The 23,773-nt window shown below is 43.3% G+C and overlaps 1 protein-coding gene across 1 annotated transcript in view; it reads right to left on the bottom strand.

Moving 5' to 3' along the window:
* Nucleotides 1-21,386: 21,386 nt before the first annotated feature.
* Nucleotides 21,387-23,773, bottom strand: part of LOC114264097 (protein DETOXIFICATION 33) — a 55,306-nt gene continuing 52,919 nt past the window's right edge. Inside the window, exons 6-9 of the mRNA XM_028204706.2 lie at nt 23,504-23,742; nt 22,577-22,695; nt 21,988-22,074; nt 21,387-21,835 (exon numbers count right to left, since the gene is read on the bottom strand). Coding sequence (XP_028060507.2) covers nt 21,779-21,835; nt 21,988-22,074; nt 22,577-22,695; nt 23,504-23,742 — 502 coding nt within the window. The 3' untranslated portion in view covers nt 21,387-21,778. The remainder of the gene's footprint in view (nt 21,836-21,987; nt 22,075-22,576; nt 22,696-23,503; nt 23,743-23,773) is intronic.

Here is a 23,773-nt window from a genome sequence, read left to right as displayed (position 1 = left end):
AAAATGTAATTTCAAAAGTGGATTAATTCTTTAAATAGTTTGAAAAGTTTGTCAATTCTCTATTTTTATTTTTTTAGAATATTCAGGGAAAAATTAAAAACCTCAATAAACAAATAGCATATTCTTTCTTAAGTCCATAACTAAATTTTAGGGAGGAATATATTTTAGGATTAATGCCCCAGACCCCCTATACTTCCCCACCCCAGTGACCCCTAGTCCCACGTGGGCTGGGTGATTGGAAGAAAAAAAAAAAAACTGTCCAATGAAATGCCAATGGAGGTGCTGGTGTAGACGCGCCCGCGTGAGGCCTTCATGCTACAGTTCGGACTCAATTTGTGTCACGGTTCTTAATCTGAACCAAAGAGTCCAAATCCGGCAAATCGTTTTGAGAAAAACAGATTTTTTTTGAAAGAAGTGCCAAACATGGACTGCTTTGCCAGATACAGAGTCGCCGCCTAAATATTTTTTTAATGGGGAAATTTAGGAAACCCTGACTCGGTGCCAAAGGCCACGCGTCTGTCATCACCAAAGTTGCCTCGGCTCGGAAACTTGGGTACGATCGAGGAAGGTTAGCTATGAGCACCCCCTCTCGCCCGATCCGAAGATCGGCCTCTACTAACCATGATATTCGATTTTGAAAACGTTGCGTGTACTTATCCCGATTATTAGCCTAGAATTACTATGTTATGCGCACAGTACAAAAGTATAGACTAGATCGTCTAATTTGGAAATAAGCATTGCATATCCGTTTGTTTTGAAAAATGTTTTGGAATTTGCTATTCGCAAGTAGGCTAAAACACGGATTTCAATGAGCTGTTCCAACTCAGACAATTCAACCTTCACCCACAGGCATTCAGACAATTTATAACACATAAGCATCTAGCCACATGGTAAGCATGCTGTTATGTCAACTTCCACACGCATGCGGTATGCTAAAGTATAAATACTTACATAGTACTCCAAGCCAAAACAGGGAACTCGTTAGCAAATCAATGTATGATCTAAGTCCATGTTAAGTGCCTAATGCAACGCATACAAAATGTCACTAGAATAGGCTCGGCTAATCTAGAAGTGGCATGTGAAATGCACCAACATCATGTATTCAAGTTAGATTTGAAATACTAATGCAGTTAGCATGATGCGTCGAATCCGGCGCATGCAATACTGATGAATGATGCATGTATGCATAGCATAAGGTATGCTAAATTAAACATGACCTATTACTAACCATCAAAGCAGGTAAGCAAAAGGGAGAAAGAAGTGGGGGTTGGAAGACATGCACACACTCACCCACACTTATTACAAATCCACCCTCGCTCGGAGGGACCGAAAGAATAATACAAATTAACTAACTCGCAAGATAATTAATTATTACAAATCACCTAATTAATTAACAAATTAACTAAGCTAAGAAAAGCAATAAAAAAAGGGGCCTCGGGAAGAGGGTCCAATGCACGCATGCTCGGGTCTTGCTCAGAAGTCCAATGCCATGCACAAGCCGCCTCTGTTTTCTCTGCTCTGCTTCTGTGAAGACTGCCAAAGTCTCAGGATGTGCTCACTGGATGTTGGGGAATGCCACCGGCTGGAGGGAATCATCATCGACTGTGATTTGGTGTCGATCGGCCAAAAATGAATCCATCGGCCACCGATAGATTGCCGGCCGGCACTCTGTGCAGTCGATCGGCAAAAAGTTCCTGCATAATCCGTTTGACAGCAGCAGAGGACAGAGCTTTGCATGGCAATGCAATTCAAGCAATGTATGCACCAACCATATCCCTTATCATGTTTATGACTCAAAGGGACATGATCCTCGATTCTCGGGCCACCAATCACGCATTTCGATGCATGATGGCCCAAAGAATCGAGTGTGCAACTTCAATTTCAAATGTAATGCAATGCAAATAAACAAGCAAAGGGGCTCAACCTCTATCATGCTCAACTCAAGAGGTATAGCATGCATATTAATGCAATGCAATCCTAAGCATGTGAGCTAGCATGCAACATATGCAATGCAATGTGTACATGCAAGTATGCAAGCAAACATACAAGAGGAGGATGCAAACAAGCAAGGAGACGGACTTAAACTAAATTAGGCCACTCTCAAACAAGCCTAAATCAGCGGCCAAAGTGCTCAAACATAAGGGCCACGCATGCACATGTTAAGACCTAAACACTTAAGCATCGAACGATATCCTTTAAGCACACTTTAAGGGGAATAATCACGGACATATGGCATGCATTGGAAGCTTTAAAATCATGCTAAATATGATACCAAATCGATTAAACATGACAAGCCAAGGCATGCAACCAAAGTCCCAAAACTCAAAGTAAGCTAAGGGGCATTAAACAACCCTTGACAAAACCAAACATGGCACGCATTAAACAACTAAAATCAGATTTCTAGCATGTTAAAACAAAGCCAAAAGACTACTTAGATGATATCTAAGAGGCCTAAACATGCAAGCGCACCAAAGAGGCTAAACATGAAGCATGGAATGTCGACCTTTGAACACACTTAAGGGACATCAAATGCAACCACACGAGCATGCTAAGTGGGCTGAAATAACATGGCAAGTGGTTCCAAACCACTGAAATGAGGCAAGGATGCATGCTACACACTCACACCCTTGAAGCCTACAAGCTAAAATGCAAAGAGGCTATGCAATGCATGCTAAAGTCGACCCAAACGACTAAGGACAGACCTTAAACATGGCAAAATAAACATGAAAGCTTCACAAAGCTAAGCCTAAAGCATGCTAGAACAATGGTTTACAACCTAAGGCATGTTAAAGCAACAAAATGGCATTACAAGGCATGTATGCTAAGCAAGCATGGTGTACCAAAACCAACTTAAAACAATGCTATATCATGGCATAATAAGCATAAAAAACAGCCAAGGCATGGTCAACATGAGCCTAAGCTAGGTGCTTCCTCAAGAGGTAAAAAATGATCTTTTTCAAGGACAACAAGGAGAGGGGGTGGCCCTCTCTTTCTTGGGACCTCAAGGCACCATCCTCACCTCTGAAATCCCTCAAGATTTCAGTGGTGAGGAGGCCCAAACACAATGATCCCGGAGCTCAACCAAAATGGCACAAAATGGAGCCTTTCAAGGCTTAAGAGGGGTCAAACAACCCCAAAGCTTGAAACACCCTTAAACAACTACTTAGAGCAAGTAAAAACACAACTTTTATATGTTATACACTAAGCTCAAAAACAGATGCAAGATAGGTAAATAAGCTATGCAAAAATGAGAGAAAAGGGACAAGTTTCTTACCCTTGTAGACCCTCTTCACAAATGGTGGACCAGCAGTCTCCTTAGGTCCAAACCAGCTTCAAAACTTCAAAAACAACCCTCTAGAACCTCAGTTCCAAGAGAAAGGTGTAGTAGTAGGTGTTTGTGTGCAATACTAAGGCCTAAAACACACACAAATATACCAAGAAAGAGAGATATAGAGATGGGATATATACAAACCCTAACCCTAGAACTCAAAGCTCTGAAAAATAATGCCTAACTTGTCTAATTTTGTCTAACCCTTCAACAAGAGAGAAGACCCTCTCTTTTGTAGATAAAATGGTCTTGTAAAGCTTCCAAATGAAGCTAACAAGAGGGCAATCCTTCCATACAGTGTATGGAGGGGGTGAAAGTGTATGCCAGCTGCACAAAAATATCTGCAAAAGCAGATGCACAATAGTCGGCCGGCCAAAAATGCAATTGACCAAAAAAAGATAGCCGGCCGGCCATATATAGTGCCGGCCGGCCAAACATTTGGCCGGTGGAAGCAAAACACAGCCGGTGGCCTCAAGCCCTGGCCGGTGATATGTGGGGATGGCCTACAAGCCATTCCCTGCCCCTCCAAGGCAAAGCACAAGTGTTTGGTGCAAAACCAAACACAAAACAGTCGAGTCGAGAGGTCCTGAGGCAAGGTGCGCAGCCGAGACCTCCGGGAACTCAAGACGAACACAAACATGGATGATCACCGAGTGTTCAAGCGGTAACGTCCAAGTCTTGAGGACGGTAAAAAATGGGGTGTCTACAGCTGGGTCCCTAGCATAGTTGATATTTTAGACATCAAAAAAAAAAAAAAGAGGGGAAGAACTCGTTTCATTATCTTGAGATGTTGAACCATTGAGTTTCCACTCAATAATATGGTTGGATTGTTTGGATAAGAGTTCAACTACTCTTAGTTGAATAATTGATTTTAGGGTAAATTATGCAATAGTCCCTATAGTTTACACGATTTGTCAATTTGGTCTATATTATTTTAATTTGTTCGATTTTTCCCTTTAATTTAACGGATTGTGTCATTTTAGTCCAATAAATAATGGTTGTTAAGTTTGGTGGACGGAAAATCAAACTATGTGTCAATTTGGTCTATATAGTTTACACAATATATCAATTTGATCCCTGTCAAAATCAAGCAAATTAAAATAATAGGGATTAAATTGACACATTGTGTAAATTATAAGGACTAAATTGACACATTGTATAGATTTTCGGTCCACCAAATTTAACAACCGTTATTTATTGGAATAAAATGACACAATCTGTTAAATTAAGGGGCAAAATCGAGCAAACTGAAATAACAAGAACTAAATTGACACATTATGTAAACTACAAGACCATTTACATAATTACGCTTGATTTTATAAGAAGTGACTTTGTTTTGTTATTTAAGAGAATTCTAACTCTTTGGATAAATTGTGATAAATCAAATTGTTCTTCAAGAAAAGTTAGAGATACCACAACAATACAAAGATCATAGTGAAAATAACTAAACCATTTCAGAATACATCAAAATTGAATGGCTCACCACTCCTAATCATAATAAAGTCATAATGTTGTATCACTTTCGAGTTTAAATTCTTATTGAAAGAGCACAAGCTCAATTAGGCAGCGCCATCAAGCTTACGTATGTAGGAGAGGGTTCAAGAAAAGAGTTAGAAAATTCGAAGATCTTCGAAGATCCTTGAAGAACAACTTTGAATTCTCTAGAATATGATGAGAGGCTTAGATTCTTCAATAATCTCAACTTAGGAACACAACAACAAAGGAGATGATGAAGATAAGAGATTGGGTGAAGAAGAAGGCAAAATGGCTAGAGAATAGAATAATGGCAAGGCTCTCCCATGGATCTCCCACTTTCACTCTCAAGGTTGATAATGGAGAAGGGAAATTAGTTCTTTCCCAAGAGTTAAAAATCTCCAAAATCCATCCCTTGTAAAGCTATGGGTGGGTGCTATTTATAGGCACCTCATGATGTAGGATGGAGCCCATGTGCAAGGCACATGGGGGATATTCTCTCTAACCACCTTGTCCGAGGAGGTGACCTCTCCGAGGAGGTGACTTCTCCGAGGATGAGAAAACCCCGAAGAGGAGATCAATCCCTCGGCGAACCCTTCTTCTTAGCCACACCTAACCAATGATCCCCAATCATCCCAAAGGGTCAGGGGTAGTCCCAGAGGACGTCCTGCCGCAAAGTATTGCCGAGTCTCATGGACCCCCCGAGGTTGTGCCACCTCGACCCGGGTATAGGCTAGTTTAACCGAAGAGTGAATTTGTCTCCACTCACCGTCCTCGGGATCGGGTCCTTTGTTCGAACTCCATTACGCCCATGGTTCTGGTGCGTAGATCCCGGAAAGCTCCGAGCCTGCAAGTATTCTGGGACTCATTAACGGAGCGACTTCTAGATTGCGTCTGAATCCGTTCGAAGCCAAGTGTTTCGGACCTCTAGGTTCGTGGATCCGAACCCTTTCGAGTCCGAGTGCCTCGGATCTCTAGGCTTGCTTAATACCCTTTCGAGTCCGGGCCCGAGTAAGTCTCTAGGTTCGTGGATTCGAACCCTTTCGAGGCTTAGAGCCATTCAGCCCGTTTGACGGCGATAAATCCAAGCCCACCAATCTTGGACTTGCGATAAATTCGGGCCCACTAATCTTGGGCTATTGGGCCTAAATAATTTAGTGGGCTTAAATTAGCTCCTCTTACATTTGCCCCTTGCGTGTATGAGAAATTGTAATTTTCTCGGACATGCATAATTTCACATTATCAGCCATACTTCACATCATGTCTTCGAGAATATTTGGCCTTGATAAAATCTATGGATAAAAATTGAGGACTCACTGTAAATTACGGATAAAATTGACAACTAATATTATTATTATTATTTTTTTTTTTGGAACTTTTTTTCTTTTTTTTTTTTTGAAAAGAAAATCAAAACTTGAATTGTTTAATGCCCCACCAAACCAACCTGGACATGTAATTCATACAGCAACAACTAAATTGCCAAAGAAAATAATAATAATAATAATTTATTTATTTATTTATTTATTTTTTTGCAACTGATTTGTTTTTTTTTTTTTGTAGACCTTTTTTTTTTTTTTTTTCGAGAATAAACAAATCAGAAAGCTGACCCCCCTTTTTTTACAATATATAAACATATTGCTTTTTTAGGCATTCTCTCTCTAGAAACTTCAAACCCAAAAAATAATTTTTCCATTAGCAAACAAACAGGTCTTATATCATGATGACCCATGTGATTTCTCTCTTTACAAAAGTGGAAACCCACTTTTTTTTTTTAAAATTGGAAAACCGTGAACCGTTATATGTATATATATATATATATATGCAAAATATTTGAGAGGATAGGCCATCACACCCCTTTTTTTATTCTATTTAAAGAAAGAGATATCAATCCTAATCAATACCTCTCACCTTACTAAAATTTTTTTTATTTTTTATTTTATTTGCAGGAGATCAAACTCCAAGGACCCATTTGGGCACACTCTCTCTCCAAACTGAGACCAACCCAAACTTCATCTTCTTCAAAGAAGCTCCGTAGCTGATCAGTGACGACCACGCCGCCCACTCAACGCGGTGTCGGTCTGTCGATATGCTTTCTCGCCCACTGAAATTCATCACTGTTAGCCGTGACCCGCCAACGCCGACCACATCACCGATTCAACGTGGCGTTGGTCTGCCTAATTGTTCCACCACCTACATACACTGCTTCTAATCTTCAGTCTCTTTATCGCTTGTACAGGCTACATGTTGTGCCGCTGACTTACTCTCTCTTGCTTCTCTAGATCTGTGAGTAAGTGTTTAATACCCCATCTTCTTGAATTGTCCCAGATCTGGGAGTGAGCTCTTTATATATATATATATATATATAAATGGGTTTTGATTTTTACTCAACTAATTTCATTCCCTTCACTGTTTCAGATTTATTGATCTTTGGACTTCAGGATCTAGTTGAATCTTTGTTCAAAGCCCTTTTTTTTTTTTCTTCTTATATTTTTGGATCTGTGGGTATTCCATCTTATTGTTTTGATGGACTTTTGTGCTCAAAATAAATATGTACTGATACGTTTTCTAATTTGGGAATTCTGGTGATGATTTATTTCAGTCTTGAGGCTTGCAAACAATCTTGAACTAGTGAAGACAATACCCACCGCTAGCCTCTCTCTGCTGGTTTGCTTCTGGCTTCGACGGTCCAACGCTGACCACACATATCGCCCCACTCAACGTGACGTGTGTGGTTGCCGACTCTTCTGTGGCACCATCGCTGCTTCCGGCTTCAGCTTATCCGACGTCGACCACGCACGTTCGCCCTTTCAACGCAACGTGTGTGGTCTTGCCCAACCTAGCTCCACATCGCTGCTTCCGGCTTCAGCTTATCCGACGTTGACCACGCACGTTCGCCCTCTCAACGCAACGTGTGTGGTCTTGCCCAAGCCTAGCCCAGTCTTGTTGATTACAGTCTGTAAAGCCTCTCTGATTTCAGCTTAAATTTCCAGTATCGGCTTCGGACTTCACCTCTCTAACTGCCCGAATTTGTAAGTATGACATTCGACCCCCTCTTCCGAATATAAATATATTTAAATATATATAAATATATTTTTGTGGCAATGTAGAGGGCTCAAGCAATCTGATGAAAATAAAAATAAAATAAATAAAAACTGAATCTGAATATGGACTCAATTTTTGTGGCAATTCCAATGATATTTTTTTTTTAGCTCAAACACTGTGATTTTGGCCATATGGAAACATGCACTAGCACTTGAAACCTTATTGAGGTGCTTGGCTTGAACATAATTTGTTGAACTTTATCACCGAGGAAAGGCCGAATATAACTTGTTGACTAGTATTTGAGCTCCATTTTTGACATGGAGAGAGAAAACCCTGGACTTATGAATATGGACTTTGGAAAGGACATTCTTGTAATTTGCATAATGATCCATTGAATCTTGCTACTGATAAGCAATGTAATATACTTCGGATCTCGGGCCTGAAATTTACTATTGAACTTCACTCTGTCCAAATTTTGAGCCCCGTATAAATTGGACCTTTAATATGGAACATAGTGACTTTAAGAAATTGACCCGATTGAACTTCATCATGAAGCGACCTATGACATTGTACCTCTTATTGATGATAGAAGACGAAAATCTATATGTTGATGATGCACCCATTGGTATTAAAATTTGTTGAGCTTGAAGAATATCCGAGAAAATGAATTGTTGATGACGTCCGAAGTTGAATTTGTTGATAAACCCATCATGTTGCATGTAACAATATTCTGAATTTTAATACGGTCAACTCTTTAATATTTATATCGGTTATTTCAGCCATATGTCTTCTCAAAAGAAACCCGTAGCTCCGGGGTCATCAGAACCGGCTCTCATGAAAGAGAGGGATGTACCTCCGGCATCTGAGTGGAGGAAATCTCCTTATTTTGGTCGGAAGGACCCCTTCTGGCGGGCGGCTACCTCCACCACTTCTCTTCTATCTCCGAAGGGGGCTCCATTATGTCTCACTGAGGACACTGACTCTGGACACGAGGCCTTCATTTCTCCTTCCTCGGTGCTACGCTTTCGGATTGAGCGGGGGGACTTTCCATACTGTTATCCTCAGTTCAAGGCCTTCTCAAACCCTCCTTTTGGTTGGCAGGAGTGGGTCGATGATGTTCTCTCGGACAAGAGCTTCTGTCAGTGGCTTCAAGAGGCCCGCCTATTGATCCCAGTGAAAATATCTCGATCCCTATCCATCCGTCGCAACAATGCTAGCCTGGAAGCCATGGCTCTTCGGTGGAGCACCGAGACACACACCTTTATACTTGGCCAGCACGAGATGGGGCCCACCCTTGAGGATGTGTTCATGTTGCTGCGTCTGGAAGTAACCGGCCCTGATGCCTTCGACCCTGAGCAGACACCCCCCGAAGATGATTCTTTGATCCAATCTCTGAAGCTAAATCTTCAAACTTGTGGTCGGTGGAGTTCCGTTTTTGATGGTTCAGCGAGGAGGACTAGTCGAGTAAGGACGGACCGTGCCTCCTATACTGCATGGATCCGCCACTTCTTCAAAGATCTTCAGCCCTTGGCCAGAGATGCTGACCCTAACTCTCGGGAGTATGAGGTCGGTCCGATGTATGACTCCAGGCTCTATTTCTTGGGATTTCTGGCTTGCTTCCTTTCATTCTTCATTCTTCCGAGCACGCCTCCGGATTCCCTCAATCCTTTCGTCTTCCCCTTGGCAGTCAGGCTCTTCAGAGGAGATCGGATCCCTTTGGCTCCACTATTTCTTGGGAATCTCTACTATCGGCTGGATCTACTACATCGAGATATGGTTCGCTCCGTGGGTCGATATGAGCCTGTCTCCTTTATTCACAGCCAGTTCCTGCTATGTTTCTTCTTCGAGAGGTTCCCAAAATTTGCCCCTGCTCCGACTGTATTTGAGGCGGAAGTTCTTCGGGAGATAGTGGATAAAGATGGCATCCCCGTGCTCGATACTGATGGGTCTCGGACATTTGAGAAAGCGAAGTCTTGCCAGCCGTTGATTACACGGTGGTCACGTACCATTTCCACCTTATCCTTGAATACTCTGGTGGATGATCCCCAACGCTTTGTGGCACAGCCGTATGTATGCCCACCTGTGGGTGTGGCCACACCGCTTATCTATCATGGTTCCTCCCGCTCGGTGTCATTTCCTTTGCCGAAGAACATCCCTGCACCTTTCGTTGATATGCTGATTATGATTCGTCCGAGTTCATTACCGGTGTGGCATGAGGAAGGCGTTGATAGTGCCGTTTATAGGCCTGACCGCGTAGCATGTCAATTCGGGTTTGATTAATGTACCCCGGGGCCAGCACCTCCTTTATTATCATTTTCAGCGAGCTACGGGCGCTTCAGTCGCGGGCTTGTACACACCGTGCTTCCCATATCCGGCTCTTTGACGATGCCAGGCTTGAGCCGAGTAGGGGGTTTCACCCCCTCTTTCAGGCGGTATTGGCAGAAGAATATCGATGCGTTTATTGCATTTGTCCAGAGCAGACCGACCGTATGTTTGCCTCCGCCGATTTATAAGAAGGATTCTTCTCTTCGGCTACCCGAGAGCCGAAAATCTGACCACATGTACGAGAGTTTCTTCACCTCATCTGCTCCAACTGACCCTTCTGCTCGGGCATCTGCTTCTAGCTTGGCAATTACTTCTCCGGAGCCAGTCCCTTTGAATAAGGCCTCTGGTCCTCGGACGACCCGCCTTAAAAAGATGGCTCACAAGAGGACTTCTGATGCCAGTCCTTCCACTCCTCGCCTTTCCAAAAGGCTTCATGAGGTACCCGAAATTTTTGATTTGAAGCTACTTTCCTTTTTGCGACTATACCTTCTAAAAATGAAAACTTTTATTTGCCCATGTTGTGTAGGATCCTGCGGTTGTTGACGTTCTCAGTACCGTGGCTCCTGGCCATGCTGCCTCCCCCAGGCCGGACTCAGACTTGGACGACACCCTCCCTTTGTCTGCAAGACTTGTGAAGATGCGCACCTCTCGTATAGCAGTTATAGATGATGACGATGATGAGGCTGAGTCCTCTGACCATTTTTGTGACCTTATTCCACGTATGCGTCGTCACCGCCCTACCGTAGCTGAGGAGGAGCGCTATCTTGGTGACGAGGTTATTGGGGCTCACCGTTCTGATGTTGAGATTACTGGAGGGACTGATGCCTCAGAAATTGATGCCGTAGGCCATGCTTCTAGAAGCAATGTAGAGACGAGGTGCGCCTCTGGGAATGGTGTGGAAGTGGATGTGCTAGAAATCTCTGAGACTCGCTCTGGCACTTATGGTGATTCTCATCCTCCGGCCCTCCTTCCTTCTTTAGGGATGACTGCTACTGTTCAAGCTTCGTCAGACATTGAGATCGATCAGGTGCTCTCTATACGGCCAAGTGACCATGCTGATGCTAGGAGTCCTTCAGTTGCTCCGGCTTTGCATATTGATTCTCCCTCTGGTAATCTTTCTTTCTGAAGTTTGTCATTTACTTCTATCTGTGAGAAATCTTTACTCAAATGGCTTTCCTGTTCCTTACCTCTAATAAGGCTTCCTTATCTTTTCTTCAGTGTTAGCTGCTACCGGGGTCCTGCCTTCACCTGCCTCAGACTCTGCTCCAGTGTTAGCTGCTACCGTGGTCCCGTCTTCACCTGTCCCGGACTCTACTCCGACTCTCTTTGTAACTCCTCACGGTTCTCCTTCTCAAGGGGGAACACCTGCCTTTGAGATGACTGCCAGAGGTTCTTCATCGCCAGTGCCTTCGAATATTTTAGATTTGAATCTCAGTGATTTTCACATTGATAGTGATGCTTTTGGTCTTTCCCCTTATCGTTCGGCATTCTCAGGCTCGGGACCTCTGCCGGGAGTTACCCCTCCGGGTGGTTCATCTAACCCGATAGACATTGGGGAGATTCCTGAGACTAGCAGCTTTCCGGCCCCAATTCCTCCTTCAGCTTCTGGCAAAGTATCATTTCTCCATTATTGGGTAGCTCCTGAGTTTGCTTCAATTCTACAGCTTGTGCATTCAAGTTACCCGGAGACCTTTGCTTCATTTGCTTGCCAGTGTCCACTCATTCAGACTGCTCTTCTCGAGTCTTTTGCCACTATCTTATATAGCTTGGACAGGCAACGGTTGTGTGACCTTAATGGGAAAGTAGTCGAGACGGCGTATCAGGGGATCTCTGACATGGAGCGTCACCAAGTGGACTTATCATGGCTTCGGAAGCGCCTGGATATAGCTTCGAACGCCAGTCATCGGCTGGAACTTATGTCTGTGCTTGCCTCTTATCGCACCTCTATAGATGAGATAAAGGCAACTCTTCGTGAACTTGAATCGGGTTATGCTCGGGCCTTGGAGACTTTAGAGGCACACTCTACTGTTTGTCCTCCAGATGTAGATGTGACGGGCAGCTTCTTCGAGGGTGTCTTTAGGAAAGATTGAGTTTTTTTTTTTTTATCATTACTTTCTTGCCCCTTTCGATAAAAATGTTTTATCTAGGACAATGCAATGAAATGACAAAATTTTTGTTGTTTGGATATTTTCGCATTGTTTTCTCATTCTACTTGATAAAATATTTATTTCGAATGATACAATGGAAAGAACAATCATATGCACATGTTTATAAAAGCTGAAATATTCTCATTAGTTCTTCAACTTTCTTGACAAAAGTATAATAGATTCACTGTAAGTGATGGGATAAAACATACACCATAGAGAAAACCAGCTTCTTTATAACGTAAGGAAAATATAACTTTTAGACAAAGTAAGAAAGTGAAGATGAATTTCAACATAGATGAGTCCAATTATGGGTAGTAATGCTTGATAAACTTTGCATTGAGCGGGCCAGTTCGGAAGCCGTCTTCAACCCTTACAAGTTTGTAGTACCCGCTTGAGCTCGCCTGAACCACCTTGTAGGGCCCTTCCCATTTTGGAGAAAACTTGGGCAAAGGCTGTCCTCGCATGATTGGGTCTACAATCTTCCATACTAGATCACCTTTTTCAAACTTCCTTGGTATCACAGTCTGGTTATAGGCTCGGGCGATGGACTCATGATACCTTTCCATGACTTTTGCAGCTCTGTCATGCTTTTCCTCTAATGCTTCCAATCTGGTGGTTCGAGGCTCCAATACCATCCCCGAGGCGAGAGCCATTCGAGCAGATGGAGTTTCCAACTCTATAGGTAACACTGCCTCGGACCCATACACAAGGGAGTAAGGAGCTACTTGAGTTGGCTTTCTCTTCGAAGTGCGATACGCCCATAGGGCTACTATCAACTGTTCGGACCAAGTCCCCCCAAACTCATCCATCATCTTGCTCAGAATCCTTATCAGTGTCTTGTTTGTGGCTTCCGCTTGCCCGTTCCCTTTTGGATAGTAGGGTGTGGATTTGTGATGCTTCACTTGGTAAGTCTCTAGGAGGCTCTTCACATATTTGTTTATGAAGGGAGTGCCGTTATCCGAGAGGATGGTGTTTGGTACTCCAAATCGGCAAATGATATTCTCCTTGATGAAGTTCGCGACTGCAGGCCCCGTAGCGTTCTTCAAAGGAATTGCTTCGACCCATTTTGTACTCAATTCTGTGGCTGCGAGAATCCACTTGTACCCCTTAGAAGATGTGGAGATGGGCCCTATCAGATCAAAAGCCCAGGTATGGAACGGCCATGGCGTTCGGATACTATGCAGGTCTACAGCTGGAGCATGGATCAAATTTCCGTGTTTCTGACAAGTCTGGCACCTCTTCACGTGATGGGATGCATCTGACTCCATGGTCGGCCAGTAATACCCAAGGTGTATAAGTTGCTCGAACAGCCGAGCCCCTCCTTGATGTTCAATCTCGTGGGCTCTTCCGAGGACTAGATCTGACTCCTCCTTGGAGAGACACCTCAGGGGAGTGCCCTCAATACTTCTTCTATACAGCTTGTCCTGATCAAGAAAGTACCGCCTCGCTCTCCTCTTGAGGTGTGCAATGTCCCTCGGGCTCTCAGGTAGTGTTCCCTCTTTGAGATAGTCAATGTAGACTTGCCTCCAGTCAGGGGTATCAATTTCAAAGCAACTCTCATCCTCCCGGATGTATGACTGACACTTGGGGCATTCCTTCTGTAATTGATTCGAGTCCTTCTCCATCTCGGGCCAATAATAACCTTGTCTTTGGATTCTTCTATACAGACTGATATCCCCATCCCCGCAAGACTTTTCATGGATCTGTTGTAGTCGGAAGCTTGCTTCTTGTTGGCCAATACACCGGGCTAGGAATCCGGTACCTCCTCGGAAGTAAAGTTCACCTTGAATAATTGTGAATTGGGCAATCTTGGCCATAGTCAGTTTTCCAACTTTGCTTCTGAGTTGCTCGAAGACTTCTCCTCTCCAGTCCTCCGGAAGGCCTTTGTCTTCGGGTATTGTTGAAGGTTCTGTTCTCTTCTTGATAACAATTGTTGCCTCTTCCTCTGGAATGTCAACTCTTGCCCCTAATGTTGCGAGGGCATCTGAAAACTTGTTGTCGGAGCGAGGCACATGCTCTATTTCGACCTTCTGAAATTTGTCAAGAAGCCTTTGGACTGTTGTTCGATATGTGGCCAAGGCAGGCTCCTTTAAGACGAACTGTCCTGAAACTTGCTTCACTATCAGCTTTGAGTCCCCCCAGATCCGAATCTTCTTGATACTGTGCTTCTCAGCTGCTATCAAGCCTAAAATAAGAGCCTCATACTCGGCTTCGTTATTCGAACAATGGAAATCCAGTTTATAAGACAAATATAACTTTTCCCCACTTTTGCTTGTAAGGACTATCCCGGTTCCTCCCTTCCCTCCGGCTGCTGCTCCGTCAAAGCTCAATGTCCAGAAGCTTTCCTCGGAAGCCATAGCTGCGTGCACCTCTCCTCTTAATTCTTCATTCACTGGTTCATAGTCACCACTTGGAAATTGGGCAAGGAGATCAGCTAAGGCTTGGCTTTTGATCGCCTTGGGGGCTACACATGTGATCTCGAATTCACCCAATGCTAACAACCATCTTGCCACCTTCCCGGTTAGAGCAGGCTTGCTGAGGAGGTATCAGATTGGATCACTTCTAGTAACAATCTGAATCTGATGTGCTAGGAAGTAATGTCTGAGCTTTTGGGCAGTGAATACCAAAGCTAAACAATGTCTCTCTACTGGAGTATATCGGACTTCTGCTCCTCGAATCTTCCGACTGATGTAATACACCGGGCGTTCTACTCCATCTACATCTTGGACCAATAATGCCCCTATGGACTTGGGGGTTGAAGTTAGGTACAACATTAGAGGCACCCCGGGCTGCGGGGCTATCATGGTCTGAGGCGAGGTCAAGGCCGCCTTGATTCTCTCAAAGGCCTTTTGGTGCTCTTGGTTCCACTCGAACTTGGCATCTCCTTTTAACAAAGAGCCGAAAAGCGCAGAGATCTCTGCTAGTGCTGGGATAAACCTCCGAATATAAGACACCTTCCCGAGGAACTTCTTTAACTCCTTTTGAGAATGTGGGGGAGGCATTGTTCTGATAGATTTGACCTTGTCTTCATCTGCCTCGATACCATGCCTATGTACAAGAAACCCGAGGAACTTCCCGGCCGTCACCCCGAAAGCACATTTGAGAGGATTCATCCTCATTTTGAATTTCTGGCACCTCTTGAATACCTTCTCAAGGTCTCGGAGATGGTCTTCTTCTTTCTTGGATTTCACCACTAGATCATCAACATAATCTTCCATCTCATGATGGATCATGTCATGAAAGATTGCAGTCATAGCCCTTTGGTAAGTTGCACCGGCATTCTTGAGTCCGAAAGGCATGACTGTATAGAAGAAGTTTCCGAGAGGTGTTCTAAAAGCGGTTTTTTCTGCGTCATCTTCAGCCATCTTAATCTGATTGTATCCACTGAATCCATCCATGAATGAGAACATCTGGTGTCCCGAGGTAGTATCTACGAGGGTGTCGATGTGAGGAAGAGGGAATTCATCCTTCGGGCAAGATTTGTTCAAATCTCGAAAGTCTACACATACTCTGATTTGGCCATTCTTCTTCTTTACTGGCACGATGTTTGCTAACCACCTGGGGTACTGTATTGGCCGGATGAAACCAGCCTGTTGAAGTTTTTCAATCTCCTCCTTAATCTTCTCTTCGAGATTTGGATGATATTTTCGAGCAGCTTGCTTAATTGGCTTGGAGTTTGGGAACACATCAAGATAGTGGGAGACTAGGTCAGGATCTAGTCCGGGCATTTCCTTATATGACCAAGCAAACACATCTGAGTATCGGCTTATCAACTTTAACAACTGTTCCCGCTTTTCTGGGCTAAGGCTCGAACTTACGAATACCGGCCTCGGTGCATCTTGTCCATCACTCAGATCTATTTCGATAAGTTGTTCGGGCTGAGGCTTCGGCCCATCTTGCATACATTCTGGAGCCACTTCAGGCTTTATTACTATATCATTGTCAGGAGGCTCTTCTTTTGACTCGGAGTCGGTGACTGAAGAAACCGACTCCCTGCACCTTCATAAATAATACACCATCTTGCCTCCTTCTCGAACTTTCATCACCTTCCGAGGAATAGGCGGACTTTCTGGTCTAGACATCGCCCGCTTACTTGATTCTGTCACCGGCTCCTTGTCATCTTTGATATCCTCCCAACGAGGAATTTTGACCCCTCGAGGCTTAGAGGTGGTGGGAACTTCTTCGACAGCCAGTTCGGTGAAGTAGATGGCATCAGAATAATGAGCTTTATGGATCTCGAACGGCCTTTCTGTAGCCTGAATTGTCACCGTCTTCTTTCCCCATTTAGCCTTAACACACTGATGATAACTTGATGGTACAGCCCCATATCTATGCATCCAGGTCCTCCCTAGAATGATGTGATAATTTGCCTCAGAATCGATAATATGGAACTTGGTGGCCGAGCGAATCTCTCCAACGACTAAATCAACTGTTACGCATCCGATAGTAACTCTCCTTTCTCCACCGAAGCCAGTGATGACTATCGGCTGCTTCACAATGCGTTCTTCAGAGATTCCGGCTTTTTCTAGAGTAGCGCGAGTCATAATGTTGATAGAGGCTCCACTATCTAGAAATGCCCTTTTGAACTCAACCCCGTTAATAAAAACAGTCACATAAAGCGGGCGATTGTGAGAAAAAGGATACTTTCGATCAGCCTCGGAGAAAGTAATGGCACTAGATTGCTCTTTTGCCTTCCTCGGGATAGACCCCTCAGTCGACATGCATTCCTCATGGTGTGCCTCGGCTATATTAATGATAGACTTGGTGATTTCTGTTCTTGCCTCCTTGGAAAGTCCAAGCTGGTCAAAGAACTGCTTGAACTTTACACAGTCTTACAAGGTTTTGGCATAGTGATCCGGATCTTTTTCCACTCTTGGAGGCTCGTAGTTAACCATCTCCTCGGTCTCTTCAAAATAAGATGCCACATGAACATGGTGTCCTCCTCTTCCGTAGTACTCTTCTCCTCCTTCTAGATTAAAGAGATCATCGCCATGAGTCATAAATGTTCTGCCTTCTGGATCGAGAGCACTTCCATAGTAAACTTGCTCACCCTCTGGCTCGAGGATGTCGTCCAGATAACAGTCATCGTCATCGAGATTAGCGATAGCCTCGATCATTGGGCCTTCATAAGCTATCATAGCAACATTCTTGCCCTTGTCTCGGTGTTGAGGATATGGTTGTTCTCGGATGTCTTGAGTCCCTCGCTTTTTGAACCTCAATTCGTCTGCCTCGACTTTATCTCTGAAGATTTTCCTGAGAGTCCAACACTTCTCTGTCGGATGTTTCAATGTACGATGGTAGACACAAAATTCAGGGCTCTCACGGTCCTTTTTTGATGGCATTTCTTCAACATAAGGCAATTTTAGCTCTCCGTCAGCCACCCATTCCTTAACTAGAGCTTTCACTTCCTCGATTCCACATGGATAAGAAACATTCCCCTTTTCACCATTATATTGCTTTCTTTTCTGGCCTCTATGACCTCCTCCTTGTGAATTTCGGGTATCCGGGGCAGAGGCAGCAGCAACGATAGGTCCACGAGATGACTTGAAACTAGTCTTGTAACTGGCTTTAAATCCGGACTCCTGAGCCTGAGGAATGCTAATGTTCCGAGCTGCTTCTATTAATGCCGAGAAGGTGGGTAGCTTGTGGTTAACTAGAAACATTTTGTACCTGCTCAATGCCCCTTCTAGACAAATTTGAACCAGATAACTCTCCTCAACTGCTTCATGACAATCCACGGCCTTGTCCTGAAACCTTTTGACGTAGTCAAGGATGTCTTCACTTTCTTGTTGCTTCTCTTTACACAATGTAAGTGTGGTCACCTTCTCCGCCACTTGAAAGAACTTGGAGTGGAATTTGTATTTGTTAACCATTTCCTCCCAACTTCGGACAGAGTTTGGGGCCAAATTAACATACCAACTATATACTCGGTCGGTGAGGGACTTAGAGAATTCTCTCAGTCGGAGGACGTGGTTTGAACCATGAATACCTAGAGTCTCGATGAATCGCACAACATGTTCTCGGGCATTTCCTTGTTTGCCGTCGAACTTGATGAACTTCGGCACTGTATACCCTCAGGGTATGGATAGCTCAGCATCTCAATGGGGTAAGGCGGCTTGACGTCTGGATCAGGCAAAGAGGGTAAGGTCCTCTTGCCCCGTTCGAGATCGAACATGGCCTGCACATCGGCGAGAGTGAGAAACTGTTGAGGGAGAGAGTTTGATGGTGGTATTCCTGGGACTTGGCTTATGTACCCGAAGACTGAGCTAGGGGCGTCTTGGCCATTCTGGTGCTGCGAATTCATCATTGGTGAGGACATTTGACGATATTGGCCATCAGCGCCTATAGACAAGCCAGTTGGTGATGGGACATTGAATTGAGGCCCGTAAAGTCCACCGTACGGCGCCGCTATACCGGGTTGTGCTTGCAGATTTGTTGTCGGCACCAAAGGAGGCCCGCTTGGTGCTTGGGTAACATTTACTGGTGGCGTGACAAGATTAGGTACGGGCAGAGCTCCCTTTTGCGCCATCATGCTCCTTATGCTTTCCTGGACACCAACAGTCGCCGGAGCACCATTCATTACTCCAGAAACTCCCCTAGTCACCATTGGATCTTGGCTTGGCACGCCATGGAGCCCGGGCATGGGCAAACTGCCGCCGCCTACTGTGGTTTGAGCATGTGTTACTGTGGCCGTGTTGCCATGAGCCATAGGCTGATTGGGGCCTACTTCTCCTTGGATTTGATTTTGCGCTCCGGCGGGAATAACTCCACCACCAGTTTGATTTCCGTTTGGTGCCGGTGCAAAGTTAGAACTCATCACCAACATGGTGTGAGTGAGATTCTGAAGAGTGGTAAGAATCTCCTGCTGAGTATTTTGGAGTCCTTGAATGGCCTCCAGCAAAAGTGGTTGATCTGGAGCCATGGTTCTGTCATCACCACCATTAGAGGATCCTTGTTGGTGAACTTCATCTTCTCCCGCCATCCTTGTTGGAGTTGTGTGGATTCCAGATCTCGTTGAGACCATTAACCAATCCGCCTCCCCAGTGGAGTCGCCAAAATGTAGGAGAGGGTTCAAGAAAAGAGTTGGAAAATTCGAAGATCTTCAAAGATCCTTGAAGAACAACTTCGAATTCTCTAGAATATGATGAGAGACTTAGATTCTTCAATAATCTCAACTTAGGAACACAACAACAAAGGAGATGATGGAGATAAGAGATTGGGTGAAGAAGAAGGCAAAATGGCTAGAGAATAGAATAATGGCAAGGCTCTCCCATTGATCTCCCACTTTCACTCTCAAGGTTGATAATGGAAAAGGGAAATTAGTTCTTTCCCAAGAGTTAAAAATCTCCAAAATCCATCCCTTGTAAAGCTATGGGTGGGTGCTATTTATAGGCACCTCATGATGTAAGATGGAGCCCATGTGCAAGGCACATGGGGGATATTCTCTTTAACCACCTTGTCCGAGGAGGTGACCTCTCCGAGGAGGTGACTTCTCCGAGGATGAGAAAACCCCGAAGAGGAGATCAATCCCTCGGCGAACCCTTCTTCTTAGCCACACCTAACCAATGATCCCCAATCATCCCAAAGGGTCAGGGGTAGTCCCAGAGGACGTCCTGCCGCAAAGTATTGCCGAGTCTCATGGACCCCCCGAGGTCGTGCCACCTCGACCCGGGTATAGGCTAGTTTAACCGAAGAGTGAATTTGTCTCCACTCACCGTCCTCGGGATCGGGTCCTTTGTTCGAACTCCATTACGCCCATGGTTCTGGTGCGTAGATCCCGGAAAGCTCCGAGCCCGCAAGTATTCTGGGACTCATTAACGGAGCGACTTCTAGATTGCGTCTGAATCCGTTCGAAGCCAAGTGTTTCGGACCTCTAGGTTCGTGGATCCGAACCCTTTCGAGTCCGAGTGCCTCGGATCTCTAGGCTTGCTTAATACCCTTTCGAGTCCGGGCCCGAGTAAGTCTCTAGGTTCGTGGATCCGAACCCTTTCGAGGCTTAGAGCCATTCAGCCCGTTTGACGGCGATAAATCCAAGCCCACCAATCTTGGACTTGCGATAAATTCGGGCCCACTAATCTTGGGCTATTGGGCCTAAATAATTTAGTGGGCTTAAATTAGCTCCTCTTACAACGTATAATGAGAAGATCCAATCACTTCATGTCGCATCTCCATTTTGAAGTTCAAAGTTTTCACAATATTTCAGAGAAATTAGGGTGAGATCATGTAATTCACTGCCTCCCAACTTTCACTAAGTTGAGTGACGCATGTTAAATGTTGAAAATTTTGGTTTTATAGGCTTATTGTGAATCAACTTTGAGTCCAAAATTGTATGGGATCCACACGTCTTTTGAGGTGGGTCTAAAGAGGTGATGTGTTCCTTGCCGCATAGCAAGTCACACGGTGAAGACGGATCGTCAAAACCATTTATTAGTGGATAGGAACTTAACGTCATTTTCGGATTCGTGGAATTGACATTTAAAGAATTAAATATAGGTTTCCTTAAAATGAGTTGTCGTACATTGAAACTTTAAGAGAGCTTTTGTGAATATATAAGCTCTTGGTGTACTAACTTGGGTTGGCCCCAAGGGGCACTCCAAGTTTGTAGAAGGGAGGAGTTATGGACAAAGTGAACCTTAGTCCAAACTACCACGCGCGCATCGCCACCGTCCGAGTTGTGAGTCGGGTCGATTCTAACATTAATTTTTGGACAAAATTTATTTGAATTTTTTCAAAAAATTCTTGTAGGAAATTATTTGTATTTCAAATTAAATTTGAATTCAAATTCTGTGTCCAAAAATTGTGCCTCTTTCAGATCAATTCCACAATAGATTAAACAGTCCAAACAGGTCTTAAATCTGTTGCACGCGGACAGATTCAAACTACCCAGAATAGATTTAACTGCTATGCAGTTATCTGTTGAAATTGCCAGATTTGTTTGAAATTCAAACTGTATCTGTTCACTTCTATTTTGTACCTGTTCGGGTCTGTTTGTTTTGCCGATAAATAGAAGGCTGTTCCAGCAAGTTTTGGCATTCAAAAAACAATCTGAAAATTTCATTTTGCTGTCCAGATTTTGTTTATTTGCATAAATTCTCTTCATATTAGTTTTTAAGAAAATTAAATAGAGTATAGAACACAAGGTTTTGTTCGCCGTACAAGTTGTTTGGAGTGCTACTACAATTTGTGAAGATCATTGTATCCTGGGAGATAGACGCCACTTGTCCGTAAGCACCGTAGCAAGGCGAATCTGTCTTAAGGACAGAGTGCCACACACTCGACTTGATCTTTTAATTATTTATTCTGTTCGGTAAAATAAATTCGGTACGTAATTTATTTTATTTGTTTGAATTATTTCAATTTATTTATTCTACATAGAAGATTGATCCAACATTAAGCACCTTGATGTGTTTTCTCTCTCGTTGCTAGCAATTAGACCATGTTTGGATCTTAAATTTTGTTGAAATCATTGACTTGCAATTGCACCTCCCCATCTCTTAACTCGAGTTTCTGCTTGTGCAACCTGCATATTTTAGTCATGTAAACACTTACATTTATTCTGATTGAACCAAATATAAAGAAGAAATTATAGTGGCATGTATCTTGTGAACAAAGCATAGATTTAACTCTTGGTAAAGGAAATGAAGAGCACAAAAGGGAAGGGGGCAAACTGACTTCTTTGTTCCAATTTCTGACTGAAGTCACCACTAGTAGGATAGCTGTCTGTAAGCAAATTCCTCCGATCATCCCGCCCCAAATTCCCTACAATTAGAAATATATATACTAAGCAAAAGTAACAAATAAAATTGAGACAATATGAACTATTTAGATCCAATGCTCTTTATGCCTTAGTAAATCATTGTTTGAGGAGGGAATGAAAATTAAATCCTCTATGTTGCTTCATTGCAATTGATCATCATACGATTCATCATACACATGTAGTCAGTCATTAGCAAAGCAGAAACAATGATAATAGCGAATATGCACAAATATTGTTGTTGTGTCGTGAAATTTTAGAGTGATCCTCTCTATAATAGTGAATTGGTTGCCTTTGAGACTTTTTTTTTTTTTTTTTCAAGAAGTGATTTACCCAAAAAATATGGATATACAAGGAAGCTCAAGACATGACCACAGAGGTCACACGACAAGAAGCCAAACCTCTCCATTGAGAGACGACACAACAAGGGCCTGCAAAAACGGATACTCTCACAACCCGAGAGCTATATATGTATATGCATCAAATAGAATAACTTTGGTATCTTACCATGACTCCAAGACGAAATGTGAATCCCAATAGTATGCCAGCAGGCAATCCAACTATGTAATAGCATCCAATGTTAATGTATGCCACAAGAGCTTGCCATCCAGCTCCAATAGCAACCCCTTCATAGACAAAAACAAAGAACAAAAAAAGATAACGCTTTCATTTCTTGAACTGATGACATCAATCAATGTTGGAACCCTTAAATTTTTGCACAAGTGTCACTCCATCTCTATGCTAAGCAAGGCTATTGTGTTGAATGGATGCACCAAGTAAAGAAAAATCAGGGCACATTAGAGAAATTATTGGGTACTCCTAGAGCAAGTAGAGTTGGTGGTCCAACTTGATAGAAATTGAATTAAATAGTGAGATTCATCACTTTTGTTGTGTTATATTTGAGTCAACATGTAGAAAGGAGTCCTTTGATACTTGACCGGGAGAAGCAAGCAACAATACGAATCATGCCCCATGGCTCTCCCAACTCAACCTATTTTTTTAACAGTTCAGGATTTATATTTTAGCTTATAGAGTTAGGCTAGATTGAATTTTTAGGTATGCTTATTAAATGAATGAATCGTGCTTAGGAATAGTTACTGAAGCCTGTCTCAGCTTGCTCATTATTATATATTAGTTTGTATAATACATAAATAATTTATTTAATATTTTTTTTCAGTAAAAAGTGAATTAAAAAAACAAAATATACCTACTAAGATTGACCTTAGGATGCAATATTTTTTTTTTAATATAATATATACATTTGCTAAATTTTTAATTCGTTTTAGGACCAAACTCGAGATGAGATTTCTAGACTCTTGGGCACAAGAATTTCTTATTTTTAGGCTTAATCCAAAGCGAACCCGACCCAACCCTAGTTGAAATGGCATTGGAAAACGGCAGTTAAAAGTGTAGCCATGTTGTGTAAGTACATACCAGATAAGACCGGTTGAAGACTGTTTAAAAGAACAGTGACTCCGAGCAAGGTGGCAAGCTTGGTAGTTTCTTCAGCAACTGCAGTGCTATTTGTGAAAAGGTATGGGAAATAATCTCTAGTTGCAAACACAATGGCCATGCAAACCACTCCTATGGACACCGATGTCACAGACACCACTATCACTGCAAATTTTGCTGCTCTTGCATTACCAGATCCAAGTTCATTTGATACTCTCACACTGTAAAAAAAATCCACCATAAGTACTTCAT

The sequence above is a fragment of the Camellia sinensis genome, chromosome 6, assembly GCF_055761805.1.
Source record: "Camellia sinensis isolate YWXY chromosome 6, ASM5576180v1, whole genome shotgun sequence".
Lineage (NCBI taxonomy): Eukaryota > Viridiplantae > Streptophyta > Magnoliopsida > Ericales > Theaceae > Camellia > Camellia sinensis.
This window is presented reverse-complemented; position numbering and strand designations above follow the sequence as displayed.